A 24,486-nucleotide genomic window follows, 5' to 3' on the forward strand; every position below is an offset into this window, starting at 1 on the left:
AAGACAAACAAGCCATCAAATTAATGCTTCAACAATACCAAAAACGGCACAAACAGGAAGCGAGCAAAAATTATGAGGATAGGTGAGAGTGACTGACAAGCGGTTTAAATACTTGATGAATACAAAGAAAGGAATATGTTATGATGTTTGTATCATCTCCATAGTAACTGTAGCGTCTCCTCCACATTGTGCATTCACTATCAAAATACTTCTAAACTTTCACAGACTGCAGACAGCACACATACACATCACAGCTAATGTTTAATCTTCCCCCTGCCTGCAAAATCCACATTTATACAAAGAATCCCTAACATTCACTTAAAATCCCCATTAGCTGTGTAATAAAATGTGATTTGAATTTAAAGTGCTATTAATACAATAGGTTACGAATCTGAAAATGGCAATATATGCTGAACACTTGTATGCTGAAGGTGTTAATTCACGTTTTTACTGATATAAATATGGCAATTACATACAGTAGATATATGCAATATACAGAATTTGACAATATGACAATTGTTTGTGTTTTTTAAACACTTGTGGAATTTAAATGTGTATATAAATGCTGAAATATATTTGCATATAAATACAATTCTCTAATTGTATTTGTTCATATATGGCCAGTGGCAATTTCTCAGGGCCAGCAAAGCCTCCTCTGCTTGCGTAACATTCCTAATAAATACATTTGTGACTTCTGCTGTTAAAAGAAACATCTTAACACATTAATTTCTTTGTATTTAATAAAATAGCTTATGGGGTCCGTGTGCTTTTGCGTCCATTCCCTTTGCTTTTTTATTTTAACCCAAAAATGGCAAAACAAAAATGTGTGATTAATAAAAGACTGATTAATAAAATAAGCAGATACAAACTAATTTCCTGTTGACCATTTCATTTTCTATTTAAAATGAAAGAAAGAGATTGGGGGAAAAGGCTTAAAAAAAAATTCCTTCAGCGTTTAAAAATTTGTTTACGCCTAGAATATTTGATATGTACATGTCAGCAACACTGAAACGCGCCTTTCGTCTGATTGGTCAATAGCCCCATCATCTGTAACCTACTACCTTAATCCCATCAGCTAGAATGTAAACTAACTGTAAACTATGAATGCAATATTAGAATATTGCTGCCTGGCACATCATGGTGTTGTTGCGAGGTGTTGCCTGTAAAGGACGACGCATGAGAGATCGCAAGCCACATCACTTGGCATATACTATATATTATTTTTAATAACATTGTATGATTTTGTAGTGACTGTAGTGCCGTGTCCCATTGACAAATATAATGTAAAATCTTGAGTGACTTTGTATAAAAGCCCCATGAGTTAACAAGTTCATTTTTGAAATTTACAATGTTAATTCTGACAGTGCAAATGTGCTGTTACACAAATCCAATGGAGCGAGAGAGAGAGAATTACGGGCATGTCCGTCATGTGTGTTTTTATGTTTGTGCTTTTGGATTAAGTTTTCATTAAATTATGATTTATGTTCAGAAGCCGGTTCTCGCCTCCTCCTTGCCCATCATTAACTGTGTTACATTGGTGCCGAAACCCGGGAAGGAGGAGGGATGCCCGTCGCAGGGTCCTCGACACTGCCGTCCACCCTGGGGAGCGCCGCTGCCATCTGCCGGGTGACGGAGTAGCCCGACCGCCCGGATGCGGTGAACGGCTGCCGTCCACGGGGCGAGTGGGGACTGGATTCCCCGACCTCCTGGAGCGATGGAGCCGCTACCAGGGGCGGAGGAGTGCCCTGCCGTCCCCCAGAAATGCGGAGGGGTCGAGTTAAGACCGCCGTCCACGAGGGGAGCAGGGAAGTAACTCCCCGATCGCCTGGAGCGGTAGGGCCGCTGCCAGGGGCGGAGGAATGTCCCCAGGTACCGCCAGAAAAGCGGAGGGGTGTTCTGTCCGCTGGGGATCGGAGATTTGACTCCAGTTCGCCCGTAGAGGAGCGACTGTCATCCGCCAGAGAGTGTGGAGGAGTGTTCGAGGACCACGCGACGGTACATCAGAGAACCGGTGAGTGAGCTTTTTCTCTCTCTCCTCTCTCTTTCGTACCGTGTTGGCCTTTTCCCTCGCCTATTTTGTTGTTGTTGTTTTTTCCTCCTGTCTCCTCCCAGGTCGAGGAAGGTGGGGATGACCACACGGGACGCAAGATACACCCCAGGGATAGGGGGGATGTATGTCAATGCCGGTGGCACCCCGGCCTGAGATAACGCCGGGAGGAGTGTGGAGCGGAGGGGGGCGGGGCCGAGTCAGAATATCGCGCACCCGGTCCCCAATCGGCCTGATGAGGTGCGCGAGGGATAAAGGTGGCCGGTGACGATGGTTCGAAAGAGAGAATTACGGGCATGTCCGTCATGTGTGTGTTTACGTTTGTGCTTTTGGTTTAAGTTTTCATTAAATTATGATTTATGTTGACAAGCCGGTTCTCGCCTCCTCCTTGCCCATCATTAACTGTGTTACATAGAGTAGTCAGCCGTCTGCTTTATTTGTCTAAGCCTGCCATGGACATAGGCTAGTAGGCTGTGGTTTACTATAGAAATGTCATCTATAATCAGTATATGCAAGTCACTAAATACCACACACATTGTATTTATTTTTCTTCTCCTAAAAGTGTGTAAGGCAATTGAAAATGTACTATGGATGGTTTTGGCACCCAAGATGAAAGCAAAAATTCCAGTAGGTGCCGTCAACAGAACAGAAACTTTGTCTAGTGCAATTGCAATTTGGGATAATAATCTGGTTGCTTCATAATGAATAGCTCTGATTAAATGTGAATTTCCTGTTCCTGTACCTCCAGTAACAAATACATGAAAAGGCTCTGGCTTTTTACCTCCAAATTTCTCTAAGCACCACTGTCTTACTTGATACAAAATATGTTTTTGTTTGGAGTCCAGATTGATTGCTTCTTTCATTTTAAATGGTTAGATCAGGAATTATATCAACATGCTCATTAAGTTCTTTTGATGAATCTCTAATATCTTGTTAACATTCCAAGCGCTCGGACTCCTGCTCAGGAAACATCTCAAACGCTGGCCAGTTTGCACTGGCTACATCTTGGGAGGGCCCTAAGTCCCCCTATGACAGAAGGACCCCCTCGTTATTCTTCTTTTTAAGGTTTTTGGTAAGTTTGGGTTACATAACATGTGTGAAAACTCTTGAAAGTTTGAACACAGAGTTGTTGGCCATTAGGGCTTGACATGCAGGACGGGTTCTGTAGTGCCACTAAGAAGATGGCCATATTTGGGGGGCTCTGTAGCACATCCCTTTTGAGCTACAGTCACCAAACTTTGTACAAATATATATCTCATCAAGCTGGACAACTTTCATGCTGACAGTCGTAAGCTCCGTCCAACAGGAAGTTTGCCATTTTTGATTGTTTGAAAAAGCATGCTCTGGAATTTGAGATACTCCTCCTATGGATTTAATTTTACAGGTACCAAATGTGGGCGACATCATGTCAAGACATTGATGATGCTAAATTGCGAACAGATTTTTTTATATATCAAACGGTGTTGCCATGGTGACGCGATAAATAACGTGAAATTATTTGAAAAAGGATATGTCTCATATCTTCCGCTTGCAAGGCGCGATTTACATCAAAATGGAGCCAAATGTTTGTCCTTGCGGGCTAATCACATTGATGTGGCTATTGTGGGTCACAGTCGAATCATCACCAACTGCCGTAAGGAAGTGTGGCACTTTTAACAGACTTTTAAATATTCCTCTTATGTTTACCTGAATTGAAAAAAAAGTTTTAGAATAATGTCAAGACTTGATATCTTAAATACTGTTGCCATGGCAATGCATTAAACGTTATTCCTTTTTATGTATAATTACATGTTTTTGAGGTACTTGGCATGCTTGAATTTTCATAATATTTTGCACACACATCAGAGTTGTTGGCCATTAAGTCCGGATAAACGTTAACACATGGGCATGAAGGGGGAGCTCTGTAGTGCTTTTTTTGACAAAAGTGGTGGGGTCAGATTCTTCTAGTCACCAGACTTGCTAAATATATTGTACTCACTAAGCCAGACAACTTTCAAAATTACAGTCATTAGCTCCACCTAGTGTTGTGCGATCTTCTTCATTGTCAGATCGTCCTATCGTCAGCCTGTGAGATCGCCAATACACAATATTATCGTGCAGGGGCAATCATTTAATTATTTGCCCATTTATCATTGTCCATCATTTTGCGAACAAAGATAAAGAAAATGTCCCGTCACCTATTTGGCAATATTTCGGTTTTAAACCAAACTTTGCACGCGAGTTGTGTAAGGAGTCTTAACCCTATATATACATCTGCGTGCCCACCACCATGCTGATGCTGCTAAGCTAGCACCAAGAAAAGCTGTGGTCAGCAAAGATCGAAGTCAGCCATCTATCATCGGAGCTTTTGCAAAAAGCACTAAGAACAAACGAAAAAGTGAAATGTGGCTGTTGTCACAGATCACTCTGAATCAAACAGTCTTTTAAAATTATTTATTCTTGCAAGAAGGACCCAGTCATTACACAGGAGTTAATCTGTGCCATGAGTGAGACGCTGAAGGGGAGGGCTGACTTGTATTTTATACTCTTTTATCCCAAGGTTTCTTAACAGAAACAGATCCTCCCCCTCTGCATTCCTCAGACACAGGGGCATTCCCTTGCAATTACTATCACTGATCAATGAGTATCAACATTTCTACAACATGGGAAATGTGAATTATATTGCAAAGGAGATGGTCTCCTATCATACAGTTGAGTTTTAGAGATCTACTTCAAACCTTTGACAAACAGTACAAGTTGCAGGGGCGCAAGTACTTCACCAACACTGCTATTCCCGATCTGTACAATAAAATGAGGGATCTAAAGATTTGAATGCAGCTGACTTTGTCGCTTTGACCACAGATGTTGTCAAACATAAACATGACCCCCTACATGTCTGTGACAGTCCATTATATTTCTGAGGATTGGAAACTGGAGGCAAAATGTCTCGAAACAACATTCATCCCGGAGAACCACACTGCAGAGGTATGGATGGTTATATCATTTTTAATCGTATAATAATAACAGCAACTTGTTATTGCAGTGTTATTAGTATTATTATTAGTAGCATCATTACAATTTTATGTTAATGTGCAATGCAAAGAAAACAAAATGCAGACGAATGACGATGCATTTTTCGCCATGGCTCAAGCAAAAACTGTATAAGAATTATGTGTCTCTTTTATAACAAGAACTCTTGACATAATTTGTGAATATAGGTCTATCACCTTGCAATTTAATTATGATGTGGGATGTAGTTTTGTAGTCTGTTTTTCAAACATTTTCAATGTTTCATTTTTATAATCCTCAGACGCGTGTCGGTGTCGCAAGTGTTGGTTATATGCGGTGATGTCGATGTGAAAATATGGCAGGGCAAATTAATTGTAATATTAATAATAATAGCATAATAATAATAATAATAATACATTAATGGAAAAATGAGCCAAATATCGTCTTGATATAGTGAAAGGCATCAGCTATTGGCGATATCTCTGACTATCGTCGATCCCTGATATCATCGTCTATCGGCACAACCCTAACTCCACCCCACAGAAAGTCATCTATTTTGGATTGAATGTGCATTTTTTGAAATTCTCAGGCCCTGAATTTTGAATACTCATCCAAGGAGATTCATGTGACTAGCACCAAACATATATACACTATACACCACACTATATAACGGTTTTAATTTGATTAATTGTGCGTTCATTATTTTATCAAATATGTCAATATCCTAAGTGAGCATTTGAAAGCAGTCGTTTGTCAAGAAGACAGCACTGAGTGGGTACCAGTGTTACTACAGAAAGTCTGGTAATGTGACATCTTTTATATTTTAGTATCGACTTGGTCCCAAGTCAGGCGTTCAACAATACATAAACACAGTAACAGTTCAGACTGTTATGCAGCCAAATGTTGAACTTCATGCTTAGGAGACTTAAACAGTTCTAATTATTAGATTAATTCAGTAACAGCTCTAACTTATGTCTATGTTTTTTTGATTTACTACAAAGAATCGTCTCATAAGAGTCATTTATTCTGGAATTTGACTATGCTGGAAATGGCAGATGTTTTGTGCTATAGATTCAAAAGGACTAGCTTGTTAGAGTCAATCTTTCGATACTCTGGGAGAAGTGATTACTGCTTTTGGAAAAGGTCATGAGGCATCAGTGTATTACTCCCTGTTAATTCAGAGTCTGGGGTCGGAGCTTTAACTTCTATCAAGAGATTATAGGAGAAAGATTTAGGCTAAACTTGGTTTTGGAGGAGGAAGTGTGGGCTAGGATTCTAAAAAATTTCAAGTCTGCATCAAGAAATGCAAGGGTGTGCCTTCTGCAATTCAAGATTTTACATAGATTCTATTGGACCCCCTCTAGATTGCATAGGCTTGGTCTTAAAGATACACCCACCTGCTGGCAATGCCAATCAGACTATGGAGACAAAACCAATGTTTTTGTAGGGGTGGTGTTAAGGTCCAAGAATTATGGTTGAAGGTTCAGAGTTGTATGTGTGACGTTTAAGGCACTTAGATTTTACTTTGCCCCAGATTCTGCATTTTGGGTGATGGGGCCGTCATAAATTTGGGGGATAAACAAATAAAAATGTGGGTTCTGACCAGTCTCATGATTGGCAGGCAAATTATTTTAAGGGGATGGAAGTCGGATGGAGCGCCCTCATTTGTGGTGTGCGGGTGGCAGCTTTCCACAATTACTTTACATAAACAAAATTGTGACCTAATGGGGGGAATTTTCACAAATTTGTATCATATTTTAATGTTAGGAGATTTTAATATTCACACATGCTGTGTCGAAACACCTATCCAAGGAGTTCTTAAATCTTATTGTGTCCTTTGATTTTGTGCAGTGGATGGATGGCCCCACACATTTCAAGGGACACCCTAGCCCACCCTAGCAACCGGGCCAATTGGTTGCTTAGGAAGCCTGACTGGAGTCACTCAGCATGCCCTGGATTCGAACTTGTGACTCCAGGTGTGGTAGTCAGCGTCTTTACTTGCTGAGCTACCCAGCCTGGTTCTAATGACAGTAATCATGCGTGCAATCTCAAGTTAGGTACACTTGAGCCTTTTGCTACATCATGTGCTAGGAACTTCTTTTTTGACAACAACTTTAATACAAACAAATTAATAAACAAATTAATGCTGTGGTAAGATCAGGTTTTTCCATTTACAACTGTCAGTCAGTCTCTCTCTGCGAGAAACCTTGAAAAAAGTATTAATGGCTTCATCTCGTCTCACCCCAATTTAAATCTCACTACACTGGCTACCAGTTACATACAGAATTGATTGTAAAATGGTATTATTTGTTTACAAATCATTAAACAACCAAGTGCCTCTGTACCTTTCAAATTTGCTGTGTCCCCACATGCCTACTCGATCACTAAGATCTGGGGACTGTTGCTTAATATACATTCCCAGGTCCAGATTAAAGCAAAGGCCCAAAGCTCTGGAGCAGTCTGCCGGCTCATATCAGAACTTCTCCCACTCTACCTGTTTTTAAGTCTAGGTTAAAAACCCACCTTTTTCATTGGCTTTTAGCTTACCTTGATACCTTCCCTTGTGTGTCTATATTTGTATCCTGTCTTTTGTTGTTTGGATTTATTGCTCTGTATATTGTACTGCACAACACTTTGGTCAACTTCAGTTGTTTTTAAATGTGCTCAACAAATAAACTTTGACTTGACTTAACAAAAAGTACTGTTCATTATAGAGTAAAATGATTAATCGGGGATGGAGTGTGACTAAACATCCAGCAGAGGACAATAGTGACACCAGAATAGAAATATTAATTATTCTGCCAAACCATAAATATGTTAGATACATATGTTCACTGTCATTGATTACATACATTGAGAATTTTTGATTTTAGAATAGTAGCATCACTGATTACAAGTTTCTAAACTATTCCTTTCAAAACTATGTGTTTGCTTATCCAGTAAAATAATGTTTCCCATGGTACAACTTTATTAGTGAAATTAGACATTGCATTTGGCATTATCAGGAGGACTTTCAAATATCAGGACCGTTAGCATCATTATAAATTATATTCAGCATTAAATATTTGAATATAGTACGGTCATCTAACCCCTATAGAGATACATGGGGCTTTTCCACAGCATAGTACAACTCGACTCAACTCAACTCGCTTTTTTGGGGTTTTCAACAGTGGATAGTACCTGGTACCTGATACTTTTTTAGTACCACCTCGGTCGAGGTTCCAAGCGAGCCGAGCCGATGCTAAATGTGACGTCAAAAAAATGTGACGTCAAAACCCTGCAGATCACTGATTTGTCAGGGAGAATCGTCACTACCAGCGTCACTGGATTTCCGACTCGCAAAATCAACCTGCTAGTTTTAAAGTTAGCAACAGCGATAACAGTATCATTTGTTCAAACAACTTTTGCATTGTGAAAAAAGAAATGGCTGTGCGCAAAAACACACCGTGGTCAATAAACGAGGTGCAGACGGTCCACTCGTTAGCGATGAGCGAAACGAAAAGTGTTTCAGCTGTTGGCCGCACATGGCTACCACCAGACCTACCAACAGTGTAGGGAAAGTAAAAGAAAAACTTAAGTGACTACAGAAACATCAAGGAAAAGTGGAAGTGGTTCGACCAAATGGACGCTATCTAAACCAGCAAGCAATGGGAGGGATAGTGCCCTGGACGTTGATCCACGATGGAGGATGGTATGTTTTGTTATGTTAACTCTATACTCTGCTTGAAAGCTTCACTTTATTTAGTTGACCAGATACTGGAAGCTTGCTTCTAAAACAATCAGGCTAATTTAACTGTTACACTTGTGTAAAATCACCATGCAACAACTGCTTTTTGCAGCACAATGAGCTAGTAGGTAACAGCTAGCGGTCGTGTTATTGTTTTGGTCAGTTTGTGTCGTGTTTAAGATGATGTCACGGCAGAAGAGGTGGCGCAACTATGACGATCAGCCTATAATTCCAATCATGTTGAGATGGCACTAAACTGCAGTGGAAATGCAAGCTCAGAAAAGTAAAGCGAGTAGAGGCGAGTCGAACCATAACATAAAGTGGAAAAGTGCCTTTACTCTCGCGCTTACAAGTCTCATCCTGGTGCTCACTGTATTACACCATTTTCGATAATGAATGATTTTATAGATTAGTTGTTGCAGCCCTAGATTCATGCTGCAGATTTAAAAAACAAGGCTATTAAGAGTCATTATTTGGGGAATCGGACACCACTGGGCATGCAGTGTTTCGTACTGTAAATTCAAAAGAGCCGGCTCCTAAGAGTAATTTGTGCGGGAATCAGACTACACTCCGTGTTTCACACAGTAGATGCAGCAAGGGGCAGGACTGATGCTGAAATGCACCGCAGTAAACACTGTGAGAGCATTTTAGTACACTGTTCGATCCACATTGGTCGAAACTGTACATTAGTGTTGTCAAAAATACCGGTACCAAGTCGGTACTCAAACAAAACATTATTTACAATACCAGAATTTCTGAAGGTACCGGGGTACCGAGTACCGGGTCTACCCGGTACCCATGCAGAGGCGGGAACTTTCGAACGCTCACAACAAGCAAAAGATGACGACAAGAAAAGCTGCTGCGTAGCCTCAACTGAATCGTGTCGAAATGAAAAGTGGAAAAAGCCAGGTAATTGGAGGCTGATGAAAAGGGAAACATCACAGATCAGCAAAAACCGGTTTGTAAACGCTGCTTTCGCAATTTTCTGATGATAGGAGGGAACACATCAAACTTAATAAAGACAGACACCCGGATTTATTCAAGCAAATAAAGCAGGTGAGTTTAAAAGCATATTATCATTTGCATTAGGGCTGAAACGTTTAGTTGACATTATCGACATCGTCGAAAATACAAAATTGATGAGAAAAAGGTTTGTTGATGAATAGTCATTTGATCTCATTTAACGTAACATGAAATCACATTAAACTGTAACTATATCATGTGAGAGCAGCAATTCACACCTGATGGAGGAAGAATTACACAGATCAGTCCAGAGGCACTCTAAACTTTATGTTTATTTTATGTAGATCCCAAAGTATTAGGGAATGATTAAAAAAAAAGTACATTCAGAAGCATGTACCGTTGAGGAATAAGCGGAGACGGAACTCTTTAAAGGAAACATCCCGGCGCAACATCTTAAATGCAGAAAAATTGCTTTATTAAAGTTAAAATAATACAGAAGCAGGTCATGTTAATAACTATAAACTCAGAAACTGGCATTTCTGTGTGGTCGGTGCCTCTTCTATGAGTTGCGCGAATGTCCCGATCTCAGGGGGAAGAGATTGGAACTACACCCGGCTAAGAGAGACTCTGCCTCGGTCGCTCCTCCCTTGCGCGCGCACGCTAAATGCAGCTAGATTAGAATGCGGTTGCTCGCGACTTAATCATAATATCTATGTATATATATATATATATATGTGTCACTATGCATTTCTTATCATGAAGAAAATTGGCAATATGCAGCTTTATTAATAAGAGAGCACTTTGCACATTAGTTTGTAAATTGTTTTTTATGAATTCTATTGTATGCTTGTTTATTTAGGCTTTTTTTTAGTACTTGGTAAAAACTTAAGTTAAAAGTTGCAAAAGTTGAAGCAAATCATATATAAGTGTTCAAAAATACTTTAAGCATACATTGTTCAGTTTTGTTATAATAAAAAATAATATATTTAAATTAAAGTGTTGCTCAATGGCATATTTCTGTTCTTAGTTCTGCTGCTAATGTTTTGTAGACTTTGTTAATAAAAGAGTGTTGTTTAGTAACCTGTTTTTGCTTTGGTACCGAAAATGGTATCGAGTACCGTGAAATTTCACTGGTATTGGTACCGACTACTGAAATTTTGGTACCGTGACAACACTACTGTACATGCGAGAGCTGTTAACAGAACCGAAAGTCTGAAACACAAACGTTTCCAGTATTTATAAAAACAATAATTTAAAATAAACTGCTTCTGAACAAGATCCGGTTCTCAACCCTACTTCTACCTTATTACATTATACGACTGCACAGTGTATAATTCAGTGTAACTGGGAGGTAAGCATGTGATCAAGTTTTTTTAATCATGATGGAAATGCATACCTCTTGTATGAGTAGATCTCCTCTGGATCAGAGATGCCATACTCCCTAAGCTTCACAATCATCTGAGCACTCTTCTTTACTGCTGCATCATATCTCTCACTGCGGGAGAGGAAGTTCAGGTCTTCATGCTGGAAGTCTGGATCTCTGATAACCAAAGACTCTGAGGCAGGAAATAAAGTGCTAAGGGTAATCAGTATTTTTTAAACCTAAATAGCAATTAATCTCAAAACGAATAAGTCATGCCAAACAACTTACAAATAGACAGCGTTTCTGGTTTAACTATCTTGTTCACTCTCTATTCCCAAAATACCACATGTGAAATACAGAAATAGTGAAGAGGTCACTTATGTTTTTTAACTATCAAATTAATTTGTTTCAATCATAAGTTTCTACAGGTAACATTTCCAAGAAAGGGAATTGTAAACAGGAGACTAATGGCCAGTGGGGGCGAAAGTGTTGGCCCCTGAAAAAGCAGACAACAGAGACAGCATCCTACAGTATAGCTTATGGCTAAAAGAGAGAAAGAGAGGGTCCATTTAAAGTCAATATCTACAACTATGAAATCTAGAAATCTTAATATTATAGCACTCATCATATAGTACCTCAAAGCGTTTTTGCAAGGAAAAGTAAAAAAAAAAAAAAAGAAAACACTAAACAAAACGCAAAATCATAATAATAACTTACAATAAAAGAAAATGTTTTGCCAAACAAGTCGTTTACCTTGTATATAGAAATGAATTAATAAGTACATATGGTGTCAGTTATGATCACACTGACCTATTTCTCTCCTCCTGCGAGTCTTTTCTGCACCACCGTCCAGTATGTTTGTAAGGATCTCCAGGTCAAACGAGGCATTTCCCCGTTCACGGCTAATATCAGGATTCATGGTTGTTCTGCTGGACTTTCTTATAGACGATGTGCTGTCTGTGCGACAGCTGATGTTGTATAATATTTAAACTCTGTCCTACTGACGTTTGTTCCTTCCTCAAAGGTGGGCGAAGTTTGCACACGCGCAGAACTTCTTTCACGATAGTAACCTTCTCGGCTCTACCATTATTAGCGTAGTGTCAACTAGCGTGTTTCGACCAAAGTTTCCTTTGCGGATACACAATACAAAATGGGGTGAGCCGTAAATTGACAGCTTCTGTCGCAAAATTCTCCTTGACTGCCCTTATAAAACACAATGGCTGTGTCTCGTTTGGAAGTCTGCATGCTAGGTACGACGCGTCCTATGAATGCTGCAGTACCGAGCGTCCTCTTTTAAACAAGCCTTGACGAGAAGGCATTCGTAGGACAAACGGAAACGGGATGTAACATGGTTGCTATGACAGCACGCCACACTTTAACAAGCGTGAGCGCTTTGAGTGAGAAAGGAACAAAGTCCCTTTAGAAGGAAATGTATGAGGTACATTTTAGGAGAGTTATAATGATGTAAAGAGACAATAAAATAAGGTGTACGTTTAGTCTAATGCTTTATAAATATATTAATATAATTATACATATTATATAGCCTACTCTGCACCCATCTACTGAGGTACTTCAACGTCGTCATTAACATTCCTTCCGTTTGAATATCATATTTACGGGAAAATTGTCGTAATTGTTGATTGTGAGTGCCCATGAAGGATACACTTTATGCATCCCCCGAATTCCCGTGAAAGTTAATTACTTGGATACAGCAAAAGATCTCTTCATTCCCGACTTTATCTCCAGAGACGACATAACATTTGGTTTGATATCGCAAAGCAAAGACAATGAACTCTGTTGTAATACAATTCTGTAGCTACATTTTTTATCCACAAGTGTAGAACTATAAAATCATCCTCCCAATTATTAATATTTTTTTGTAATGAATTTAAATTGTATTTGAAATCTCTAAAAACTCTAAAAGGTCCAAAAGAACAAAAATTGACATCCTAAAACACTTCCCGACTATAGAAAATAACTGAACTTATTTCTGGGTTATCACTGGGTTATTTATTTTATTTTTTTTTATTATTATTCATGTTATTAAGAGCTGTTTCCTTTGAATGTTTTCTATGTATATTTATACTGCAGTTGTGGATTATTGCCATATTTGTTTGTAAATTCTGCAATAAATAAAAAAAAAAAAAAAAGAAGAATTTCCGTGAATTCGAAGGCTGCATTCGAAGTGTCCTACTCGCTTTTATATATAGGCCTACATATATATAATATATATATATATATGCTTTTATTTGACCATTCAGTTTAGTGTGGTATAACAAAATTAGTACACAACAATAAGTATTAAGAATAACAGCAATATAAAGAATAGTTAAAGAAAACACTACCTAGCTCAAAACAGAAACAAAACTAGACAGGAACTAAAATAATAAACGAGAAAGAAAAACAAGAAGAAATAAAGAAAGAGGGCATTATTTAAATTAAAAGAAAATTACACATTAATTAAAGTATCAAATTTGAAGGCTGTGCAAATTTTACATGTTCTGAGTGCTTTTTTGTGAAGAGAAGATGAAATTGTAATCAAATACTGTTTTATCTCTTGTAAGAATACCAAAAGAAATATGCTTACAATTCAAAAACTTACATTTATGAATATAAAATCTACATAGGAAAAGAATTAGATGTATTATAATGTAGGAATTTGGATCCGCTTTAACAAATCCAAAAATAACAGTTTTGGTATTCATTGAAAAACTTTGCAAGATATTGCTTTAGATAAAAAACTTAAAAAAAAAAAAAAAAAAAAAAGTAAAAAAAGCTGGACTTTTTTATAGACGATGGTCTGTACGACAGTTGATGTTGTATAATGTTTCACCTCTGTCCTACTGACTTTTGTTCCTTCCTCAAAGGTAGGCAAAGTTTGCGCACGCGCAGAACTTCTTTCACGATAGTAACCTCGGCTCTGACATTAGCGTAGTGTCAACTAGCGTGTTTCGACCAAGGTTGTTTTGTTCTTAATTTGTTTATTATTTTAGGGAGGTATCACATTCATAAATGTCGTTGGTCAAAAAGTACACCTAGGTTTGTACAATTTAAGTTTGAGCTTTGTCAGTATCTTAAAGCATTGGAGGGTGTAAGGAACACCCAAGCACAGAAGACTACAGCTTGTTGTAAAGTTGTTTATTTAATTTAAATATTTTATTTTTACAGGTTTTTTGCAATTATTGTTAATGTTATTATGTATTTTATTATTATGTGATTTATTACTAAATAAAGCATAAACAAAAAAAGTGTTTCGAACAAGGTTTCCTTTGGTTTCCTCAATACAAAATGAATGGAGAGAGCCGTAAACGGACACCTTCTGTCGGAAAATTGTCCTTAACTTCCTTTATAAAACACAATGTTATCGTAGTAAACGCCACACATAGTTCGTTCCAAAATCATTTTAAAATGTACGACATGTTGATGATTAGCGGACAGGCGGTCAGTTTATTATGTGGTGAGCTGTTTTCTCACAAAACAGTTTATTCAGCGTACTGAAGAATCTCCCCATTAACGTCCATAAAAAACGGCCTCTGGTGTCCTGGTTGCAATGTTTTGCTAACCTATAGAAGCTTTGGTTCTGGTTTGCGCTGATAAAACAGTGGCATAGGGCCACGCCTTCGTTGCCTGAAGCTGTTGTACGGCGAGGCAAAAGGATCATACTTTGTGATTTATTATTATTTTTTTAAATAAAGAAATGTGAGAGCGACGTACTGACTATTTCCCTGCAGTGATATCTCTGAACATGCTGCCTCCTCCAGCAGTGTTTCACCTCCCATGGGAACTCAACACAGATTTGGTAAAAGATGGTGCATCAGTGCGAACGCATGGCAGGTTGGTCCATTTCCTAGTGTTGTCTTAGATGTTTGAGTGTGATTGTTGCGCCTTTAACTCCATTTTATGTTTGATTCAATTATCTAATGCATGTGCTCCAATGATACATCGTAATTCAATATTGACACACCTCTTTCTAAATAGTATTTTTAACAACCCGGTCAAAGGTGTTTTTGTATTATTCCTGGCAAACTCTAATATGCCAAGTTACAAAAAAATACAAAAGTTGCTTTCTTATTTGAAGGGATATCGTTCACGGCACCCCACACACTGAGTACGGGGCAGTTCACTTCACTTTACTTCAGTGCTTGATGTTTTTGGTAAATAAATAATAGACTACTTTTTGTTGCGGTGGATGCTGCACGGTTGTGGTGGTTGATGAGAGTACCCTGTTCTCAAGAGAATGCACTTTGAGTGTAGTCTCAGAAAAGGCCTATATAAATGTAACATTAATTCATATGCTTATTTAAAAATAAAAATACATTTGGGGGGTTTGAACTATATGGCTCTTCAACTACTTTCTTGCAGTGGTCAGATTATCTTTATCAGACACTTTCATTGTAACTAACATGGTAACAAGGGAAAAAACTGTTAATAATATGTTTATTTACATTAAAACAGTCAGGGGTATGTATTTTTAAGGTTTGGCCATAAATCTCTTATTAAGATCTGGTTAAAGAACAAACCTCACACTCCGCTAACAGATAGGTTTCAATTAACTTTACTTTAAAGACATACAGATTGGCTAAAGTCTGTATCTTTTAAAATATCAACCCGCATAAGGAAACAATGGCAATCTAAAGTAGAACTGACTTTCTACATAAAATAAATGTAAAACTGAAATGGAGCAATGCCTTTTTCTTTATAATGCTCACATTCAATAAGGGGGAGATTAGCCTTTCCAAGTCCTGCACAGATGGTGAATTTGTGCAGAAGCCAGATATTTGTACATATAATCGTTAGTAAACGGATTTGATGATATTCAGGATTGAGAACACGGACACACATCTGTATATTGAACCAAATACAAGCATGTGTGCATGTTCAGTGATGCTTAAAGTGATAGTTCACCCAAAAATGAAAATTCTCTCATTATTTACTCACCATCATGATATCCCAGGTGTGTATGGCTTTCTTTCTTCACCAGAACACATTTGAAGAAAAATATCTTTGGTCCTTAAAATGCAAGTGAATGGTGATTTATTTATTTGAAGCTCCAAAAATCACAGACAGTCAGCATAAACGTCAGCGATACAACTCCAGCAGTTAAATTAATGTCTTCTAAAGCGATACAATCACTTTTTCTTTTGGTGTGAATTTTATCAATATTTAAGTACTTCTGAACTGTAATCCAATGCTTTGGGTAAGCTTCATGAGAGGGTGGAGTCCAAGCAGTCTCTCGTGTGATGTATTTGCATTGCCGTGATACAGACGTAATCTCACTTTCTCCACTCGGTTGAGACATACAAGATAAGCACACCAACGCACCATTGTGAGTAAAGAAACAGATAAATTCAGATCTAAACCAAAATCAACCAAGCTAATGTCCAGCGTTCCTCCTCACTTTTGATGCACGTGCCTCAGTTCTCACATGTATCAAGTGCCAATGCAATTACTTCACACATGCATACTGCTGCTGAACTGAATCATGATTTAGAGTTTTTTTTTTGTTGTTTTTTTTTTGCCCCAAAAGCGATCATTTCACTTTAGAAGACATTAATTTAACAGCTGGTGTCGTATGGATGACGTTTATGCTGACTGTCAGCTTCTTTCTTTTTTTTTTTGAGCTTCAAAAGAGAAATCACGATTCACTTGCATTTTAAGGACCTACTACTGCGGTAAGATATTTTCTATTTTTGTTCAGATATGTTCTGGTGATGATGTCATACACTTCTGGTATATTGTGAGGGAGAGTAAATAATGAGAGAATTTATATTTTTGGGTGAACAATCCATTTGACATTATCACTTTTTACGAGCACTATAGATGCTGAACAGATTAGATGCTATTGAAGAATGGAGAATAAAAGCAAACATTTTGTGTATTTTATTTTAAAGTTCTGTTTTATTATCAGTGTGTCTTTGGTTGAAAAAGACAGTGCAAATGAGCTGACATTACTTCTGTAACAGCTATGATGCATTTTTTTAAGTCTATAGTTTTGACTGCACACACAATTTGCATAAATACTTTTGATTGAATTAGACGCATTAAAATGTGCTCACCGAAAACTTACTGGTTCATTTTTTCGTGAGGAGTTTAACTGAACTATGTCTGGACTTGGGCTGCAAAAAGTCATTTTGTGATTATTTTGAAAAATATTGTGATTGTGATTTGAGGTGTGATTATGATAGACAACATTTTTTTTTTTTTATGATTTCCACATGTTCAACTGCAAAAAGGCTACTGGGGTTTTCACACTTGAGACCTCTTAAACAAATAAGTAATTTACCCACAAACAAATGAATATATAAACAGTGAAACAAAGCCATCTTCATATTCAAATGTTACCATCCACTGTGTACCTGTTTTTGTCTATTTTGTGATAGGGTCTCAGCCCACTAATCATCATCATTAATTTTTGAAACACAGTTAACTTAAATATTAGGGATGCTCCAATCAGGATTTTAACATCCAATACCAATCTCCAAATTGATTTTCATCTAATCAATCGATGCTGATCATTTAACTTTTATCAGCAGCTCTGTCAAAACTGGTTATATGTAAGCTTTCTGCTCAATGTCACTGTTAACTAAATTTCCCTGTTGGTAATACCGTAGGTGTTGCCTAGTTTTTGCTGACAAAAATAATGCTGATTGATTGAATAATTCTGTATACACAAAATATAATTGTTACTCTTTATTCTAGGCCTTAAAAACTAGTAGGCTTATACAAACTATTCTTTACTGTATGTAAGCTAGTCCTAAAGAATGAGGCTTAATATCAAACTGAAGTTGAACTGATAACCCATTGGTGTAATTACATTTTAAGTGGAAATTTTGGTTACTTTGTCACAATTGCATTTATTTATATTCATTATTTAATTATATTTAATTTAGCAGTGCATTATATTATAGTAGCTAAATATTTGATATAGATTTATTATATGTACGTTCCTTCCATTTCATTTTGTTGGATGTTGGTAATATTAGTTCCGCTTTCACTTGTTTCCGCCGGGAGTGTAATAAGGGCGACATGCTCTCTCGTGAAGTAAACAAATGACAGGAGACTGGAGGAAAATATGTTTCTTGACTCTACAGGTGTTACTGTTAATGCTGTTTGCTCATCAATCATTTAATAAAGATGTTTGAATTATACCCCATCTTGTATTCGGCGTTATTATTATGACTCATGTGCCTTAAGGTACTACCGCAGATAATAATACAACTACGCGTCACGCAGGACACGCCAGTTTAAGTTAAATAAAGCATTTAGCGCATGTAAGCAAATAGAATCGAACTCTGAGCACTTCTGTTACTCTAAACATGAGATGGAGTTGTGGAGCACAGAGCCGCTCTTAAAACTTTGTAACAATGCTTAATATAGTCTGGATAGAGCAGTGCAAATAAACTTTGAAGCGAGCAGACTATTTATTTATTTAATTAAATCGCAGCCCTTTGCAAATTAATAATCGCACAAGGTCATATTGCAATTTCGATTTTATTTCGATTAATTGTGCAGCCCTAACAAATAAATGTGCTGCAAAAAGAAAGTGTTTGTTTTATTTTATATTTCGTTTACAACCATTTTAATCACATTTAAGCCTCTAAAATAATTATGGTTACAAATTAATTTTAAAAAGTACAATTGTAATTTTCTTTAATGTTGAACTTGCCTGTGTAATACGAGCTGTCACTGTTGGAAATTTCATATCAACTACACATTTAACACAAATTATTAACAAGTTGAAACATAAAAGTTAAAGAGAATTACACATATAACAATTAAACACTTGTATTATGAAAAAGTGCATTGTGTCATAGCTGTCCGAATGTGATCTGCGAGGTCCAATTTACCTCTCAGCAGATGTGGGGAAAAAACATTTAGGGTGACAAAAAAAAAGCCTCACTAGCATTTTCACCTAGTAAAGGGGTGCTGTTGACTCACCATCAACTCTTGGTGAAAAATACTTTCTGTGCTCCCACGTGTAATCCATTTTGATCGACTCTTCTTAGTAGCTTCAATACAACAGGAAGTTAGATGACAACATTTGGAAAAGCAGAGCGCGGAAAAAGGGTGGGCTGAATAAGGTTAATAACACTTTCCCGTACAGAGTGCTCATTTTTAGCGGCAAGTAAACTGATTTCTTATCAAATTGGATAATGTAACAGAAATTGTTGACATTGTTAGTGAGTTTAATGCATACAATAATAGATTGTTCGTCTTGTTCATGATAGGATGCATTAAGTACAGCTGCAGTTAAAAGCACTCTCCCCTGCAGAATGTTCATTATTAGAGGCAAAACAAATGATTTCTTGTCAAATAAGAATTAAATATTTGTTTTAATGGCTCATCTGTGATCAGATTTTCTGAAGCTTTGGCAAGTTGTGTAGCCAACCAATAACATTAGAGTGACAGGAACGCCCACTAGAGACTAGTTGCATCTAGCGACAAAATCGCTAACAGTGTGAACGGGGTTTTTTAGATGGATGCATTTGGAGCGTCTCACTTTGGTTGCAACACATCATACACATAAAATTTTTAGGTCGCTGTGTCAAGTTAAACGTAGTTTAATACTTAAAAGAACACGTCTTGAGATTCCTTAGTTCAGATTTGTGCTCCATCAAGGTGTTTTATACGCAATAACGCATGCTGGTGTTGCGCTGTCTGCTAAAGGGTTTTGTTCTCTGTAGCTGCTCATTGCCTATAAATTGAAATTTCTCTGGAATCTTCCTTATTACGGTCCAGGGACATGATTAATTGCATCCATTTTTATAACGGGTTATTTTTTATAAAAATTTATATTTGGTTTAAAATGGCCTAATTCTGTAACAGTGCAGAGTAATGGTATCTGCTAAGTTTACAGACAAGTTTATGCAAACAATAAAGCAATGAACAGGAGTAAATTTAGATTAAAAGACAATAATAAAGATATTAAAATGGGAGGAAGACAAATTAACAAAAAATAAATAAATGAAATAAAATTGTTATTGACGGCATAAATCGCAAAATTTAACAGAAAATATTAAAAGTTTTTGTCAAGAAATCAAATGTAAACATGAGTATATTTCTGTAAATGTGCACACTTTGAATGAACATTTTCATGGATATTGTTTATTGAAGCATTGACATGACACCGACTATTCAGAAGCAGAGCTTGCATAGTTGGTAGGGATGTCCCGATACCATATGTTTTGAGAACGAATACGAAAATACATAATTTTTGGTACTCTCCAATACTGAGTCCGATATATGCCGGTAGCTACGTGACTCAAAGTGATTATTAAACCACAAAAGGCTGCTATTTAATTAAATAAGTGATCTGTATGTGCATGGCCGTAGCCAGCTATGAGGTCACCGAGATCTGGACCTCTGTAATTTTTTCATATTAAAAAATATACAACTATATAAAAAAAATAAGCGGTTGATAACTCATTTGAGTGTCTGCATGCATGTATAATTTAGTTTGGACAGTTGGATGGATTCTTCAGTGTCCGCAAATACTACAAGAGTGTGATGAAATGGCGCTGAAGCTGCACAGTAAAGCTCTGCACCGGGCAGAGCAGAGTAAAAGCGGGCCGGTCTCCGCATGCGGCGTGCTGTCCCAAGGTTAACACAGTGTTAGTCATGTGCGACCCATTTGAATTTGACATACAATTCTTTGTTATAAACCCATCTGATACAAGACACTTAAAGGCTCTGTGCTGAAGCTAATCAAGATTAAACAGCCCGTCATATTAAGCTACAGTGACGAGGAAACAGTGGCGGTTCTAGCTTGTATGGCGCCCTGGGCGAACAGCGCCCCCATTCTGCACTAACTAATTTTTATTTGTAACAACACAAATTATCAAAACATTTACAACTATATACATATTAAAATATATACAAAAATAAGATAGAAGTAGTAAGAAGTAACAAAGACAAATTGAAACAAATTGTAGTATATTGATAAAAATAAAAAAGGGAATCGAATTATTACACTATTACTCTATTGCTAACAAAAAACACACAAATAAAACTAAATTGCACAAATCCTATATCACACAAAGACACAAATAGAATAACACACTTATAAAGAAGAGAACCCAATTTTTCCTAAACTGGGTGCCTAATGGCTTTTCTTATCCATTTGTGTTGATTTGACTCAAGCATCAATAATAACCAGTCAACCAATCAAGACTAAACCAATTCACCTTGGGGGTGTGCAGACTGTCTGGTTTTATATTATTCTTAACGATTTCACACAAACCACAAAAAAATGCAACAATATGTCTGTGAAACTATATATTCACAGTATTATGAATGAATTGTGTTTTATTTTGTAAAGTTTTGTAGTGTGACTCAGTGGCGTAGCCACGAGGGGGCCTGGGTGGGCCTAGGCCCCCGCATTTACATGTCCGGCCCCCTCAGATTTAAAAAAAAAAAAAATTGTTGATTTGTTAGGATTGATAGATTGACCAATCAAAATGCTGCGCGGTAAAATGCGGCTGTTTTCAAACTTGATTTGTTTATGTCACGTGTTGTGCATAACGTACGCTGTCATCTTCGCGTGAGAGTTCATTAATATGCAGTGACAATGGCAGGTGCGCAAAGTACAATATTACGCTTTTTAAAAAATGCACGGAAAGATGAGCGAGAAGGAGAAAATGTGCCATCTACATCTGAGTCTGCTTCAGCTTACTATGAGGCGACAGCGAGTGAAGTGGCACCTGAGGCTTCTCAGGACATAGAAACACAACAGCATATTTCATCAAAGGAGTGGAGCGGTGAGACTTCTACACAGATTGGCACAATGCCCAATGACTTGTCTGCAATTGATGATCCGCCTTCACAACCAGTGATGATCACATTTCCTTACACTGAGTTTGCCGGAAAGAATCGTTGCTTTTCCACAAACTGGTACAGTGAATTCACATGGCTTGAATATAGTTCAACAAATAATGCTGTGTTTTGCAAAGCATGTCGGCATTTTCCCGATCCATGCCCAGAAAAAGCGTTCATCTGTGATGGATTCACAGACTGGAAACCCCTCCGCAGGTCATGCATCAGACACAAAGCCAGCAAATCTCATTCCCTGTCCATTTGTAAATATGAGGCATAAAAGCAACCCGTAAAACCCAGGGTCATGTTTTAAACCAGCTCTTTCGGGATGACCGCACGTTTGTGGAGAAAAACCGTGAACACGTGAAAGTGGTCATTGACATTGTTGTGTTCTGTGCAAAACAAGGCATTGCTTTACGTGGCCACAGGGAAAATGAAGAGGCCTTAATTAAGGGCAATTTTTTGGAACTGTTTAGCTTAATTGCCAAGCATGACCCAAACGTGCAAAATCGTCTCCAGGAAATACCAAAAAACGCCAGACTAATGAGTGCACAAATTCAGAACGAGTTACTTGAATGTGCAGCCTCACTACTTCTACGAAAGATCAAGTCTGAGTTGCATGAGACACCATACACCTACTACGCAATTATGGCTGATGAATGCAAGGACATTTCAAAACGCGAGCTGGTGGCTGTGTGTGTAAGATACGTTCATGCAGGCAAAGTTAAAGAGAGAGCGGTTGGATTCGTTGAAATGGGAGATATGAACGCTAATGGGATTTCTTCTAAGATTTTGCAAGTCATTGAGCCATTACAGTTGGATCCATCTCTTTGCGTTGGCTTTGGCTTTGATGGGGCTTCTGTTATGTCCGGTAAAAAGAGTGGTGTGCACTTGATTCTAAAGCGTACTTTTCCAAATGCCTTTTATGTGCATTGCAGCTCGCACAGGCTGAATTTAGTTCTCTGCACCGCAATGAAGGTATCTGGCCAGGTCAATACTTTGAACTCTTTGCACAATTTCATGACTGGTGCGCAAAGGCATGCCCGTTTTTTAGAGATCCAGAATGAGCTTTATCCTCACAGAAGATGTCTTGAACTTGAACAATCTACAGATACAAGGTGGAGCTCGAAATCTGGCTCCATTGGCAAAGTACTGATGTTATTTGATGTAATTTTAGAAACGCTGGCAGAGATCTCCAAAACAAGTGGCCAAACGAAACTGGAAGCTGATTCACTCATGCATCAAATTCAGACTAAATTTTTTTTATTTCTGTTGGTGACATTTGGGAAATTATTTGATACCAGTGACGTTGCTACCAGGTCTTTACAGAGCAGCACAATATCAGTCACCGACTGCCTATCGCTGATCAAAAATCTAAGGGATATGTAATTACAGTTCCGAGAAAATGTGCAAAATGATTTCAACAAAGATTCAAAGTTGACTGATGAACTGATGGAAAATAATTCAATTTCCAATTGGGATTTCACCAGCACCAGAGTAAGAAAGCTACCGGCCCGACTGAAAGAGTCTCTGGTTTCATGTAGTTTAGGCAAAACCACAGCCATAAAGGAGAATGCTGATCTCAACAAACTATGGGTTGATATTTTAGACCGACAAATCACCGAACTGAACAGCTGCTTTCAAGAGGATCAATGCGGATTAATGCGTGCAGCAGCTGTGTGTTTGCCCGGCTCTGATTTTTTTTCAAAAGGCGAGCTACTAAGGATGCCCTGCGAACACTATGGCGTGTCATTTGAAGAAGCCGAACTACTCATTTTCTTTCAACTTCTGTGCAGGAAAATAGACGATGGACACTTTTTCTCTTCCCTCATGGAGGTTTTGGACACCTGCCCCTCTGATATCTTCCCAAACATAAGTAGACTCTTAAAGATAATGGTCACACTGCCAATGACTTCTTGTAGTGTCGAAAGACTTTTCTCAACAGTAGGAAGAGTCAAATCATCTTTGAGATCACACATGACAACTTTGCGTTTAAATAATCTTTCCCTACTGTCTTTTGAACGGGAACTGGTGGATTCTTTGGACTATGATGACATCATTGACATTTTTAATAATCGCCCCCGTAGACTCCGCCTTGTCATGTAAAATGTAATCCCATGGTTTGAATAGACGCTGAGCTATGTATTTGTTTTGCTGCTAAAAACAGTGAAGTAAAAATGCTTTAATTTTATGCTGTATATTTGCTTTTAAATCTTTCCACGCTGTTTTTCGAATGTGAATTGGTGGATTCTCTGGACTGTGTATGATGGCATCATTGACCCTTTATAATCGCCCTTGTAGACTCATGTAAAAGGTAATAAACACCGCTATGTTGTAGGCTGTTATGTTTGTTCTGCTGAAACGGTGAAGTAAATATGCTGTTTTAAATGTGTGCAGGTGTTAAGCTGTTTTATTTATAGGTGTTAAGCTATATATATATATATATATATATATATATATATATAATATGTATGTTGCCCCTCATTTAAAGACGGGACCCCCCAAAAATAAAATTCTGGCTACGCCCCTGGTATGACTTATTTTCATTAGTACTGCACAAAGTTAGATGTGCTCTATATGATAGAT

At 37.8% G+C, this 24,486-nt stretch overlaps 2 protein-coding genes across 5 annotated transcripts in view; one reads left to right on the forward strand and one right to left on the reverse strand.

Annotated features, from left to right (window-relative positions):
- acox1 (acyl-CoA oxidase 1, palmitoyl) overlaps window positions 1-12,352 on the reverse strand; it is a 51,515-nt gene extending 39,163 nt beyond the window's left edge. Inside the window, exons 1-2 of one of the 2 annotated variants that reach the window (XM_052140405.1) lie at window positions 11,899-12,352; window positions 11,122-11,281 (exon numbers count right to left, since the gene is read on the reverse strand). In XM_052140405.1, coding sequence (XP_051996365.1) covers window positions 11,122-11,281; window positions 11,899-12,007 — 269 coding nt within the window. In that variant the 5' untranslated portion in view covers window positions 12,008-12,352. The remainder of the gene's footprint in view (window positions 1-11,121; window positions 11,282-11,898) is intronic. The other variant, XM_052140404.1, reaches the window with a different exon arrangement.
- A 2,092-nt stretch (window positions 12,353-14,444) lies between these two features.
- Window positions 14,445-24,486, forward strand: part of ten1 (TEN1 subunit of CST complex) — a 46,752-nt gene continuing 36,710 nt past the window's right edge. For 2 of the 3 annotated variants that reach the window (XR_007971844.1, XM_052140423.1), the window contains exon 1: window positions 14,445-14,922. Coding sequence is in view for 2 of the 3 variants with exons in the window: in XM_052140423.1 (XP_051996383.1) it covers window positions 14,895-14,922 (28 nt within the window). In the remaining variant the exon portion in view is untranslated. The remainder of the gene's footprint in view (window positions 14,923-24,486) is intronic. The other variant, XM_052140424.1, reaches the window with a different exon arrangement.

This window comes from Xyrauchen texanus, chromosome 13 (genome assembly GCF_025860055.1).
Source record: "Xyrauchen texanus isolate HMW12.3.18 chromosome 13, RBS_HiC_50CHRs, whole genome shotgun sequence".
NCBI lineage: Eukaryota > Metazoa > Chordata > Actinopteri > Cypriniformes > Catostomidae > Xyrauchen > Xyrauchen texanus.